Source organism: Salmo trutta, chromosome 17 (genome assembly GCF_901001165.1).
Source record: "Salmo trutta chromosome 17, fSalTru1.1, whole genome shotgun sequence".
Taxonomy (NCBI): Eukaryota; Metazoa; Chordata; class Actinopteri; order Salmoniformes; family Salmonidae; genus Salmo; species Salmo trutta.
The window spans coordinates 15,369,454-15,384,212 of record NC_042973.1 but is presented as its reverse complement, the minus strand read 5'-3'; the positions used below and the strand labels follow the sequence as shown (position 1 = coordinate 15,384,212).

Here is a 14,759-nt window from a genome sequence, read left to right as displayed (position 1 = left end):
AGATAGTTCAAATGTCACATTTAGTAAACCTTGGTGAAAATTTGTTTTATTTTATATCGAGACTATGTACAGGAAAAAGATGCCACCCACATTCAAGTTTCATCTTACAAATGGGCCACATACGTAGTTTCACATAGCAACAAAGAAATACTACATCTCAGAATATGATTTACAGGACAATGGTTAAATATGTGATACCCACTTAAAGCTGACCAAGAAGAGATTTTCTTTTCATTACTAACTGGAAATACTTGCCAAAAGCATCATTTTAGGTTTTCCAACTTCAACTGTTCTAGAGGCAATTATATGGATTCATACTAATGCATTTAAAGTATGGGTAACAAAACAGAATTCTTCAATCACTTGAGATTAAGTTCCTTTGCAATTGCTCAATGTTTACCTTATTAGTTGAGGGAATTTGTGGTGACAGGTACTCAGGCAGTGACAGTATACTTAGTGAGATAACATTCTCACTTCAGTCATTTTATTTCAATAACTACTGTCAACACAGGAGTCCATATCGCCTTATTAGATTTCCCCTTCCCATGCATATGCAGAGCAGTATGGTACATTAGATTTCCACTTCCCATGCATATGCAGAGCAGTATGGTACATTATTAGATTTCCACTTCCCATGCATATGCAGAGCAGTATGGTACATTATTAGATTTCCACTTCCCATGCATATGCAGAGCAGTATGGTACATTATTAGATTTCCACTTCCCATGCATATGCAGAGCAGTATGGTACATTGATCGACAAGTAAGTATACATCGAGTGCAATTTCGTTTTTTTAACATGATGGGAAAACAAGCTGCATTGGAATAAGCCCTTTCTGGTTTTGCATCCCAAAATAAGGAATATGCTTCCAAGTCGCATTTAAAATTACCGGCTTTACAAAAATAAAAGAATATACATTATACGCTTTCTTTGAATTTGGGGTAAAACAGTCAGCATTGACAGAACAGTCACTGTTCACATTCACAAGGCAGGTGACCATAACTAAAGTGAGAAAGCAACAGAATAAGAACACATACAATAAACATGTTTGTTAAACCTTACATTGCATACAGTAAGACATATTCTATCACAGTAACTGATATGTTTAGAATTGATTTCAAAACATGCCTCAATTTATGTTAGCTAGCTAGCCAGCCATAGTTCATACGCATACTGTTGAAGTCAACAAGATAGTGCTGAATCATTTTCAATAAACCCGCATCAGCAATAGGGACTACATATAACATCTGTCATGTCATGCAACTGACAGTAAGCTCTCTTGACAGTCAAGTTTTACTGCAAATAGAGTTCAGTCAAATATATAGGCACTTTACAATTGAGTGCAATGGAGCAGAATGTTCTCTTTTCAAGATTTGTTTGAATGGCTATTTTTACCCTGTAGGCACCTGCAACTTACCACAGGTGAGAAATTACACAGTATAAGAGAATCACTTGCCTCCAACCAAATTCATTTGAATTTTGAATAATTCAATAATTTTTTACTTAAGTTAAAAATCAAAATTTAATTTTCTCTCTTGGTCATGTGCAGTTGTAAATCAAACAAATACACTTGAAAACCAACAGTGAACAGTGCCAAGTTTAACTGCAACTGTAAGCGCCATATTTAAGTAGCTTGAGAAACTAGTTTTGTTTTTAATCTTGCCAGGACATTAAAGTGACAGTTCACTACAAAATCTAAATTTGTCAGAAGATGTTATATTGTGGTCTAATGTCAAGAGGAGTCCATGGCCCAAGCCTAATGTTCTGTAGCTCTAGCTATTCAGTGTGCCTCAGTCTTAAAGGAATGGAAAAGATGCACACCATCGGATTCCATCATTTTTTCCCTTTCAGTTTACACTTGTAGCTCAGTAATTTGGGTGGTCATTTGAAGACAAAAAGTTGCATCAAACTAATTTCAATATGCATGCTATAAATCACATCAACTATTCGGCTTTTATCCACATCCATCGTTTTGATTTGATTATTTGAGAACACGACAATGTGAATTTCCAAGTTCAAGATATAAGTTGAGTTATCCTGCAATGAAGCCGGTTGGAGTTGGAGAATTTGTTGCCATGGTTTCTGATTAGGCTAGAAAATGGTTTCATCTCAACAGACAACTTTAAGATGAAACCTTCAATCTAAGGAGTGAACTACCACTTAAAAAACGTCTGTGTTATGAAGGTGGGATTCATAATAGGTTCGCCTTACAGGAACAACTATTTAAAACCCACAATGAGGTGCTACAGTGAAGAACTAGGTTCAAAAGCAAGTAACAGCCAATTCAATTGAACAACAAATGGATGTTAGTAAGAGATATTCAAGAAAAATGCTTTTGTCACTTGGTGAAACAGAAATTCCAAGACCTTACACAAATACATTCTGATTTCCACAATGAGCTAGCATTATGCATAAATGGAGGCAACACTGAATCTGAAAAGTAACCATTTATGTGAATCATTAGGAACAACTGACACATGCATAATTTGATGGGGTGTTCTGTTTTTACTACATTGCAGAGCGCAATTTAAATCAAACCTGCATAGAAAACGAGCATTTCGCTACACCCGCAATAACATTGCTAAATATGTGTGACCAAACATTTGATTTGAAGACTTTTTTCTGAGGTACACTTCCATTTTTGTCATGCGGTCATTTTGTTTCAGCTATAGCCTAATGTACAGGATATCAGAATGGACATTTTGGAAAATGTTGAGAAACAAAAATGAACAAAAATTATTTGCAGAGAATTAATCTGGATGGCACTGTAAGAAAGTAGCATACTGGCGTATTGCAGTTTGGCACAAACAGTTTTTTGTATAACGATGCATTTCTATATATTCTAGTGATGCAATGGTATGATTTCTCATTTCTGATTTGTGTAAGAATCAAATATTCTCTCAAATATATATTTGTACTTATCATTAACTTCATAGTTGGGGAACTATGCCTCTTCCCACATTGGGATTTAGGTAAATAAATTAACATTAACATTTTCTGTATATACACACACACACAATTCACTGTACAGTAGAAACATGATCAAACATAGCTACAGTATAAAAATGTCAAAGGTTAAGAGAAAAACAAAAAAATGGAATATTGTGTTCTTTACCAAACAAATAAATGGTTGACACATTCTCAGCCCATAGAAGGAAACAGCCAATTTAGCCAAGTTGCTCTTCACTTACTTCCATCTCGCTATATTAGTTTTCAAAACAGAAGTGTCAGAATATGAAACAGAGGGGAAGATGGAGTAAAATAAAAAGTTAAAGTATTTCAACTCTACAAGTTAGCATATAGACAAAAGTTCTGCCCTTTTTAACCAATTTTGCAAAGTTCTACATGTGTTTTAGGACTCATTTTGCTATGTGCATAAAATGGAATGGTTCAAATAGTTTTCTACCAGCCACTAATCTGGAGGGAAGAACCAAATATTAATTATAAATAACATTGTTATTTTATCATAACAATTGTCTACCAAAATAATTTTATTTGCGTTTGTAAGTTTCCCTTTAAGGAGAAGAAAGCCTCCCCATATTTGCACTCTCCATCACAAATTTGAAATCAACATTTCCTTTTTTACAAAACACCCACAACTCATCTAGAAAGTGTACCAGTACAAAATACAGTACAGTGATTTGTCAAACTTTACACTACATAACCACAAATATTGTCAGTGACTAGGATTTAAAATTCCTCTCAAATACAAGAAAATGTTACGAGAAGTTAAGAAAATACACTGTCACATTAGTTACACTTAAAAACAGTATAATACTCAATATGTAAGGCAAAATCAGGTGATCTCACAGTGACAAGTTCAACAGGTTTCTGAGGAGTTTGTATCCTTCAGATTTTCAGGAGGCATTCAATCTGGATATACATGTTCAAAGAGCAAAGGAGAATTATGGCCATCTAGTTTGGGTATTTGAATTTTCTATGTTTAAGCTTATGAGCAGCTAAATATAAGCATCTGTTGTATATGTTTTTCATTAATTATGATACATTTAAAAACAGCATTGGCACAAGACGAAACAACGATTGCGGGCCCATGTAAGTGATGAAAACACAATTGCAGATCCTATCCTATATTTTAAGAGGCCTTATCTGATTCTATCTAGCAAGATGTCGTAGCAACTGGCAACCGTAAGAGCAAACATGGGGAGGATTTGTACTCATTAAGTTTAACAGAGCAGCATAATACATAAATATGTAACTTAAATTAATAGATACATAATCAGTGTAGTTTGCACAATACAGTTAGAGCAGAGACATTTTGGCTTCGAACTCAAACACATTTTGAAATGCAACAAAAAATACATTCAACTGAAGTAATAAATATTTTAATAAATAAAAACACATTTAAACAGAACATAATCCAACATACGCATAACGCAAACATTAACATTTGGTTGTCAATAAAAATAAAGCTGAGTGTGAAGTATAAAGCTTGTATGGTTGGTAAGGAATGATAATAGGTATGGTGCAGCTCACCTTCCTAGTGGCTTTTCACTTTTTAAATGCATGTAGATTTGTAGAAAAAGAAAATATACGATCTGTTATCAAGTGTGACACTGTGGGATATGTGGTAAGTAATTATAGATAGTTAACGCAGCAAGCTAGCAAAGCTCTGACCAACCAACAATCTCATTGGAAATTACAGCAATTCCATTCCTGACCCTAACAAGCCATTGCATGTCCTTCTCCACAATGGGTTTGTGGCTCATCATTTGAAAGGACTTGAGGGTGAGTGTGAGGTTGAATAGCTGAATGGCCATGCAACTGCGTAGATGATTCACCCCTGCCATGCCTGGTTTCCCTTTTTTCCTAGGGTTCTTTTTTGTTGTTGGCCACTGACAGCATTCTGTATTACAGCCTATCCATCCTGAACGTGTCCTCAGTGGCAGTGTCGGCCAAAACCATGTCGGGGTCATTGAGCATGTGCAGTCCGTCCAGGGTGAGGGGGTCGATCTTCAGCTCGTCCAATGGGAACTGAGAGTCTGTGTCGAAGCTGACATCTCCGACGCCGGCCAGTGAGTTGGTTAACTCCTTAGAGAGGCTGGGTGGAGACTCACCTGTCACTAAAACACAACAATTAGGGAAACATTTGACATTCGTTAAATCAAAGCAGCTGCTAGTTAATTAACAGTATTACATTAAGTAACAGTCTACACCCAAAGAATCTGTAACAAGAGACACTAAATACAATTAATCTTACAAAACACGTTTTACTCATACTGGCCAAACTTCATAAAACAATTGACTAATCAAGCCAGGATGAACAAATAACTTGAATAGGTGTGTACAGTGCCCGACTAAGTTGAATTACATGACAGGCTCTCTAATCGACTCAGCTGTTGCTCGGTACCTGTGAGGATGATGTTTGGGATGTTGCCATGGCTACCGTAGCCCAACGGCTGGGAGTGGTGCAGGCTGCTCCCTGTGAGGCCCATCATAGCTGCTTGTGTATAGTTGAGGGTGGAGCACTGGCTGTACAGGCTATTGGAGCTGATCGGGTTCTCAATCATATTGAACTGCTCGAGCTAAGCAAGTGGAAAAAAACATGTAATAGGTCAAGATAGGGAATAGAACACAGAGATCAGGCACAAGTTGTAATACGTGGGGATGTAGTGGCTGTGAAATTCCTGGCCTAGTTTGGTGTGGGTTAAGTCACCTGATGGGAGAGAGCGTTGGTCTGCCTTGATGCTAGCTGCTGGTCGTAGAAAGAATCCCCAAATATACTGCCCACCATTGGAATGTGCTGAAAGAGACATTTGACATCTGATTAAAGTAAAAAAAAAAATATTACAAAACAAAGGGTTATGGAAACGAATAGACTTACAGTCAATGGGTAAAGCCTTTTCTTGGGTATCTGAGGGATAAATAAGGGAACATTACAGTCATGAGACATCACAAAAGGCATGAGGCAATTCACAAGCCATTCAATTACCGTTAGGTAAATGGCTGTTCATGATGGCACAAACACCAGCATCTCATAACACTTCATAATGCCTATTCAGGCCCAAAATTACCATAGACTCAGCATGATTCATAAGAGCCACATCCACATAAATGTTTCATCAGTAAGATGTGAACCCTAACATTATAAAAATCTGGAGCAATAGGCCTTCATTTAGAATATAGAAATGTCACAATCGCCATTTTTAGAGGGATGGCATTGTAAGCTAGCAAAACAATGGTGTAGCACTAACTAACGACAGCAAATAAATGCAAATGACTTTGGCTAGCTACAGTAGCTAACTTGGCTTACTGTGGGGTGAGGTTAATTGGCTTACGCAGTTTCTCTACTAGCAACTGCAATGCTGTTTCATGCCTTCAAAACTGACTAGGTGCAGTAATATTTAAAGTGAGGGAAAAAAGTATTTGATTCCCTGCTGATTTTGTACGTTTGCCCACTGACAAAGAAATTATCAATCTTTAATTTTAATGGTAGGTTTATTTGAACAGTGAGAGACAGAATAACAACAACAAAAAAATACAGAAAAACACATGTGAAAAATGTTAGAAATTGATTTGCATTTTAATGAGGGAAATAACTATTTGACCCCCTCTCAAATCAGAAAGATTTCTGGCTCCCAGGTGTCTTTTATACAGGTATCGAGCTGAGATTAGGAGCACACTTAAAGGGAGTGCTCATAATCTCAGTTTGTTACCTGTATAAAAGACCTGTCCACAGAAGCAATCAGATTACAAACTCTCCACCATGGCCAAGACCAAAGAGCTCTCCAAGGATGTCAGGGACAACATTGTAGACCTACACAAGGCTGGAATGGGCTACAACACCATCGCCAAGCAGCTTGGTGAGAAGGTGACAACAGTTGGTGCGATTATTCGCATATGGAAGAAACACAAAAGAACTGTCAATCTCCCTCGGCCTGGGGCTCCATGCAAGATCTCACCTCGTGGAGTTGCTATGATCATGAGAACGGTGAGGAATCAGCCCAGAACGACACGGGAGGATCTTGTCAATGATCTCAAGGCAGCTGGGACCATAGTCACCAAGAAAACAATTGGTAACACACTACGCCGTGAAGGACTGAAATCCTGCAGTGCCCGCAAGGTCCCCCTGCTCAAGAAAGCACATATACATGCCCGTCTGAAGTTTGCCAATGAACATCTGAATGATTCAGAGGACAACTGGGTGAAAGTGTTGTGGTCAGATGAGACCAAAATGGAGCTCTTTGGCATCAACTCAACTCGCCGTGTTTGGAGGAGGAATACTGCCTATGACCCCAAGAACACCATCCCCACCGTCAAACATGGAGGTGGAAACATTATGCTTTGGGGGTGTTTTTCTGCTAAGGGGACAGAACAACTTCACCGCATCAAAGGGACAATGGACGGGGCCATGTACCGTCAAATCTTGGGTGAGAACCTCCTTCCCTCAGCCAGGGCATTGAAAATGGGTCGTGGATGGGTATTCCAGCATGACAATGACCCAAAACACACGGCCAAGGCAACAAAGGAGGGGCTCAAGAAGAAGAACATTAAGGTCCTGGAGTGGCCTAGACAGTCTCCAGACCTTAATCCCATAGAAAATATGTGGAGGGAGCTGAAGGTTCGAGTTGCCAAACGTCAGCCTCGAAACCTTAATGACTTGGAGAAGATCTGCAAAGAGGAGTGGGACAAAATCCCTCCTGAGATGTGTGCAAACCTGGTGGCCAACTACAAGAAACGTCTGACCTCTGATTGCCAACAAGGGTTTTACCACCAAGTACTAAGTCATGTTTTGCAGAGGGGTCAAATACTTATTTCACACATTAAAATGCAAATCAATTTATAATATTTCTGACATGCTTTTTTCTGGATTTTTTGTTGTTATTCTGTCTCTCACTGTTCAAATATATAGACTGATGATGTCTTTGTCAGTGGGCAAACGTACAAAATCAAATACTTTTTTCGCCTCACTGTACCATTTGGCACATTTTGTGATGTATCCACTTTCTAAGCATATATTAATTGCCAAAGTTCACCAATATAAAAACACACCAAACTTTGGCATTCAGTAACACAATAGAAGACTAAAAAAAATAAATCAGCACAATAAGTTTGTGGAAGATTACATTATTACAGCTAGCTATACTACATGGAATCAGACACTTTCAGAGGAACAGAACTAGAAAGAGTTCAAACCTATTTCCCAAACCTCTGACACTTGTTTGTAAAATATGCTGGAAACAAGGCCACGTAAAACAGGAAACAACCAAAGCTGCTATCAACGTGTTGGACTAACTAAAAATAATCATAATTAAGGTTATATGTAGGTGCTGCATATACACAGGACATGCACTTAGTGTACAAAACATTAAGGACACCTGCTCTTTCCATGAATTAGACTGACCAGGTGCATCCAGGTGAAAGCCATGATCCCTTATTGATGTCACTTGTTAAATCCACTTCATAACAGGATTTTTAAGCCTTGAGAAACGGATAGTGTATGTGTGCCATTCAAAAGGGAGAATGGGCAAGACAAAAGATTTAAATGTCCTTGAACAGGGTATGATAGAAGGTGCCAGGCGCACCAGTGTGTCAAGAACTTCAATGCTGCTGGGTTTTTCACTCTCAACAGTTTCCCATGTGTATCAAGAATGGTCCACCACCCAAAGGACATCCAGCCAACTTGACAACAGTGGGAAGCATAGGAGTCAACATGGGCCAGCATCCCTGTGGAATGCTTGACACCTTGTAGAGGTGGGTGGTGCAACTCACTATTAGGAAGGTGTTCTTAATGTTTTGTACACCCAGTGTATATTGGGTTCAAGCAAATACACAAAAAGCTGCTATGCGACAACACTAAAAGACCATAGCCAATATGATAAGCAGACAGCGAGCAGTGGTCTGGAGGAGAGGAGATGGGGGTGGGATTGCTGACACCATGGAGGGGAGCGAGAGGCTGGGATGAGCAGCAGCTAGACCAATTATAGCCCTCCCCAACAAAGCATCTTGGTGGTTTCGCCCTTACTTGAGGCGAGCCGCCAGGGGAGAAGCCTTGATTGGAGACTGGGGAGGTTGGAGACTGATTGACCGGAGAGCCAGTCTGATTGCGGTACTGTTGGAGGGAAGAGTGTTAACCGGTGCAGAGTTCCATAATCCTAGACACAGAGCACTCAGAAAGGGCCCAAGGAGAGTCTAAGGTGGGCTCTTACACCATCTAAAATCACAGACCAGTTCACTCCCCCAAAAAACATCAGCCCTTGCTGAAGGGGACCAATGAACCAAACTTTGCTGGAGCTAGAATTTCACTGGGTATAAACAGTCAAGGTATCAACAAGCAGGAAACTCTATCCAACAGAAGAAACTGCACAGATCTTAAAGTGCAAATGACACCATTTTAGCTACTTTGCAGATATTTTTGGCTGATACTGTATGAAAAAACTATCAAATTCACCAACTTCCTAAGAGGTTTTAAAAATAGTCTCTATTTAATTCTAAATTCCATTGCTTATAGTCTGACATTGTTGGCAGAATAGATGAATGCCCCAATACATTGCTTGGTAGTCCACTAAATACTGCTGTTTTGTTGTAAATCACAGCTGGCAAGCTACATTATTTGCTGCCTGCCATTCAGTTGGCACTCACTCAATATTTTGGACAAAAAGACAGGGAATCTCAAACCCATCAAACTAGAAAAGGCAATGATCAAGTCATAACGTGGCTAATAGGCTAGCTTAACTAATATGCATTTATTTAGCAAGCTAAAAAAAAGAGCCTTGCAGCTAGCTAGCTTCTGGGAGAATTTAATATAGTCTGGATGAGTAGGCTGACCCCACCCCCCTATCTGTTAGCAGATTTGGTGGGTACAGCAAATGGATTGTATTTGTTTAGTTAGCTAAGTGAGTCACATTTATTGCTAACTATACTGAACTTGAACGATTTTTCTACAGTTAGCATATCTTAGTCTCTTATTCATTTGGGATGTTACAAAAAAAATAAATATAATTATCTATATAATAAAATCGGCAGGCAAGCTAGCTGTAAATCCCCAAAAAACTTGGGGACAGAAGCAGGCATTGGCAGCTGGCAGGCAGGCTGCAGCAGTACCAGTGAAATTCTGACTGCCAACATATTTAGAGGGTTTTATGGTCTAAAATAGGAGAAGGTTGTCCAACTGATTTTATTGGCTTTGGGGAGGATTGTGTTTAAAAATTATATATATATATATATATATATATATATATGGCACATGGGAGGGTAGTGCATTTATTTCACTGTACGGTGAAATGTGACAAATAGTCAAATCCAATTTTATTTGTTTCCGAATGTCAGTCTACTTTTTGGTGTTATGTAACAGATGTCTCTTTCCATTCGTGAAATGTCCGCTTGACAGATTGTCTATTTTTAACTGACAAATAAAAAGCTTTCAATCACTAGTCTCTGGGATTGCATAATAAAGTCGGACTTATTCCCATTATGGTCCCTTTTTCTTTTTTATAAATACATATACAATAACATACTGTAGCTACAGACACAAAAAAATGCTTGACCTCCAAATGAGTGTGAGGGAGTTCTTACAACGTTGTTTTGGCTGGGCTGTAGCTTCAAGTATTCTGTTGATGTTTGGTGCTGCTGGTGAACCATTATGTTGAGGCGGCAGGTTGCCTAGTGGTTACAGCGATGGACCAGTAACCGCAAGGTTGTTAGATTGAATCCCCGAGCTGACAAGGTAAAAATCTGTCGTTCTGTCCCTGAACAAAGCAGTTAACCCACTGTTCCCTGGTAGGCAGTCATTGTAAATACAAATTTGTTCTTAACTGACTTGCCTAGTTAAAAAAATGTTTTTAATTAAATACATAGTGCACAACTTTCACGGTTAAATTCCCCATGTACTGACTAAGAATACAAGTTAAATGGGTTTCCATCTCATTTTCAACTCTAGACGAACTGATGGTTTCACCACAAAATGTTGCGTAGGTATAGTGACTGTGCCCATTCTAGCCAACAGCTCGCAGATACAGCGCAGTTAAAGCCTACTAGATCATTTTTATTTGTCTAACGGCAGCCAAGCATCATTGTCACATAAGACCCTCAGTATTTATTGAAAGGAGCATCAAGCTCATCACCTTGCACTTTCACCACCCACTAAGTTGACTGTGCCTTTAAACAGCTTTGAAAATTCCAGAAAATGTCATGGCTTTAGAAGCTTCTGATAGGCTAATTGACATCATTTGAGTCAATTGGAGGTGTACCTGTGGATGTATTTCAAGGCCTACCTTCAAACTCAGTGCCTCTTTGCTTGACATCATACGAAAATCAAAAAAAATCCGCCAAGACCTCAGAAGAAAAAAATATTGTAGACCTCCACAAGTCTGGATCATCCTTGGGAGCAATTTCCAAGTACAAACAATAGTACGCAAGTGTAAACACCATGGGACCACGCAGCCGTCATACCGCTCAGGAAGGAGACTCGTTCTGTCTCCTAGAGATGAATGTACTTTGTTGCGAAAAGTGCAAATCAATCCCAGAACAGCAAAGGAACTTGTGAAGATGCTGGAGGAAACAGGTGTAAAAGTATCTATTTCCACAGTAAAACAAGTCCTATATCAACATAACCTGGAAGGTCGCTCAGCAAGGAAGAAGCCACTGCTCCAAAACCGCCATAAAAAAGCCAGACTACAGTTTGCAACTGCACATGGGGACAAAGATCGTACTTTTTGGAGAAATGTCCTCTGGTCTGATGAAACAAAAAAAGAATTGTTTGGCCATAATGACCATCGTTATGTTTGGAAGAAAAAGGGGGAGGCTTGCAAGCCGAAGAACACCATCCCAACCGTGAAGCACGGGGGTGGCAGCATCATATGTTGTGGTGGTGCTTTGCTGCAGGAGGGATTGGTGCACTTCACAAAATAAATGGCATCATGGAGGTAGGGAAATGTGGATATATTGAAGCAACATCTCAAGACATCAGTCAGGAAGTTAAAGCTTGGTCGCAAATGGGTCTTCCAAATGGACAATGACCCCAAGCATACTTCCAAAGTTGTGTCAAAATTGCTTAAGGACAACAAAGACAAGGCATTGGAGTGGCCATAACAAAGCCCTGACCTCAATCCTATAGAAAATTTGTGGGCAGTATTGAAAATGTGTGTGCGAGCAAGGAGGCCTACAAACCTGACTCAGTTACACCAGCTCTGTCAGGAGGAATGGGCCAAAATTCACCCAACTTATTGTGGGAAGCTACCCAAAACATTTGAGCAAGTTAAACAATTTAAAGGCAATGCTACCAAATACTAATTTAGTGTACGTAAACTTCTGACCCACTGGGAATGTGATGAAAGAAATGAAAGCTGAAATAAAATCACTACTATTATTCTGACATTTCACATTCTTAAAATAAAGTGGTGATCCTAACTGACCTAAGACAGGGAATTTTTACTAGGATTAAATGTCAGGAATGGTGAAAAACTGAGTTGAAATGTATATGTAAACTTCCAACTTCAACTGTATATACAGGAGGTACCGGTTCAGAGTCAATGTGTGGGGGCACTGGTTAGTCGAGGTAATATATACATGTAGGTAGAATTAAAGTGAATATGCATAGATAAACAGAGAGGCAGCAGCGGTTTCAGGGTCTTGGGGGGGAAGAGTGTAGAAACTGTTTAGAATCCTCTTGGACCTAGACTTGGCGCTCCGGTACCGCTTGCCATGCGGTAGCAGAGAGAACAGTCTGACTAGGGTGGCTGGAGTCTGACACCGCCTGGTATAGAGGTCCTGGATGGCAGGAAGCTTGGCCCCAGTGACGTACTGGTACCCTCTGACGTACTGGTACCCACAGTAATGCCTTGTGGTTGGAGGCTGAGCAGTTGCCATACCAGGCAGTGATGCAACCAGTCAGGACGCACTCGATTGTGCAGCTGTAGAACCTTGAGGATCTGAAGACCCATGCCAAATCTTTTGTCTCCTCGGGGGGAATAGGTTTTGTCGTGCCCTCTTAACAATTGTCTTGGTGTGTTTGGACCATGTCAGTTTGTTGGTGATGTGGACACCAAGAAACTTCAACCTCTCAACCTGCTCCACTACAGCCCCGTCGATGAGAATGGGAGCGCGCTTGGTCCTCTTTTTCCTGTAGTCCACAATTATCTCCTTTGTCTTGATCACGTTGAGGGAGAGGTTGTTGTCCTGGCACCAAAACTGCCAGGTGTCTGACCTCCCTATAGGCTGGTCTCATCGTTGTCGGTGATCAGGCCTACTACTACTACTGTTGTGTCATCGGAAAACTTGGTGTTGGAGACGTGCCTGGCTGTGCAGTCATGAGTGAACAGGGAGTACAGGAAGGGACTAAGCACACATCCCTGAGAGGCCCCCGTGTTGAGGATCAGCGTGGCGGACATGTTACTAGAGGTCGACCGATTAATCAGGCATGGCCGATTACAAGTTTTCATAACAATCGGTAATCTGCCTTTTTGGATGCCGATTACATTGCAATCCATGATGAAACTGCGTGGCAGGCTGACCACCTATTACACGAGTGCAGCGTCAAAAAGACCTTGTGGGTGCAAGGAGCCAAGGTAATTTGCTAGCTAGCATTAAACTTATCATATAAAAAAAAAAACAATCAATCTTCACATAAATCACTAGTTAACCTAGTACTATCAACCATGTGTAGTTAACTAGCTTGTCCTGCGCTGCATATAATCAATGCGGTGCTTGTTAATTTATCATCGAATCACAGCCTAATTCAACTTCACCAAACGGGTGATGATTTAACAAAAGGCGCAATCGCGAAAAAAAAAGCACATTCGTTGCACAAAATGTACCTAACCATAAACATCAATGCCCTTCTTAAAATCAATACACAAGTATGTTTTTTTAAACCTACATATTTTAGTTAAAATAAATGCACGTTAGCAGGCAATATTAACTAGGGAAAGTGTCACTTCTCTTGCGTTTAGTGCAAGCAGATTCAGGGTATATGCAACAGTTTGGGCCGTTGTGAACTGTGTTTCTTCCTAACAAAGACCGTAATTAATTTGCCAGAATTTTACATAATTAAGACATGACATTGAAGGCTGTGCAATGCAACAGCAATATTTAGACTTAAGGGTGCCACCCGTACGTAATGGTTCCGTATTTCACTGAAAGAATAAACATTTTTGTTATCAAAATGATAGTGATAGGTTTCCGGAGTTGACCATAATAATGACCAAAGGCTATTTCTGTGTGTTTATTAGAATTAAGTCTATGATTTGATATTTGATGCTCGTGGAGCAGTCTGACTGAGCGGAGGTAGGCAGCAGCAGGCTCGTAAGCATTCATTCAAACAGCACTTTACAACATTTGCGAGCAGCTCTTAGCAATGCTTGAGGCACAGCGCAGGTTATGACTTCAAGCCTATGAACTCGAGATTAGGCTGGCAATACTAAAGTGCATATAAGAACATCCAATAGTCAAAGGTATATGAAATACAAATGGTATAGATAAATAGTCGACACGTCATAATTCCTATAACAACTACAACCTAAAACTTCTTAACTGGGAATATTGAACCACCAGCTTTCATGTTCTGACCAAGGAACTTAAACATTTGCTTTTTTACATGGCACATATAGCACTTTTACTTGTCTCCAACACTGTTTTTACATTATTTAAACCAAATTTGAACATGTTTCATTATTTATTTGAGACTAAATAGATTATTATACTAAGTTAAAACAGGGTTAATTGTTAATTCAGTATTGTTGTAATTGTCATTATTGCAAATATATAAACAAAAATAATTTTTTTTTTTAAATCGATTCAATCG

The 14,759-nt window shown here is 39.5% G+C and overlaps 1 protein-coding gene across 5 annotated transcripts in view; it reads right to left on the bottom strand.

The window, feature by feature from the left end:
- Position 1: 1 nt before the first annotated feature.
- LOC115151683 (CREB-regulated transcription coactivator 1) overlaps positions 2-14,759 on the bottom strand; it is a 42,536-nt gene continuing 27,778 nt past the window's right edge. For 2 of the 5 annotated variants that reach the window (XM_029695831.1, XM_029695830.1), the window contains 5 exons: positions 8,985-9,071; positions 5,844-5,873; positions 5,676-5,762; positions 5,370-5,544; positions 4,871-5,082 (listed from right to left, as the gene is read on the bottom strand). In XM_029695831.1, the coding sequence (XP_029551691.1) occupies positions 4,871-5,082; positions 5,370-5,544; positions 5,676-5,762; positions 5,844-5,873; positions 8,985-9,071 (591 nt within the window). Of the gene's footprint in view, positions 5,083-5,369; positions 5,545-5,675; positions 5,763-5,843; positions 5,874-8,984; positions 9,072-14,759 lie in introns of all 5 variants that reach the window. The other 3 variants (XM_029695829.1, XM_029695832.1, XM_029695833.1) reach the window with 3 other exon arrangements.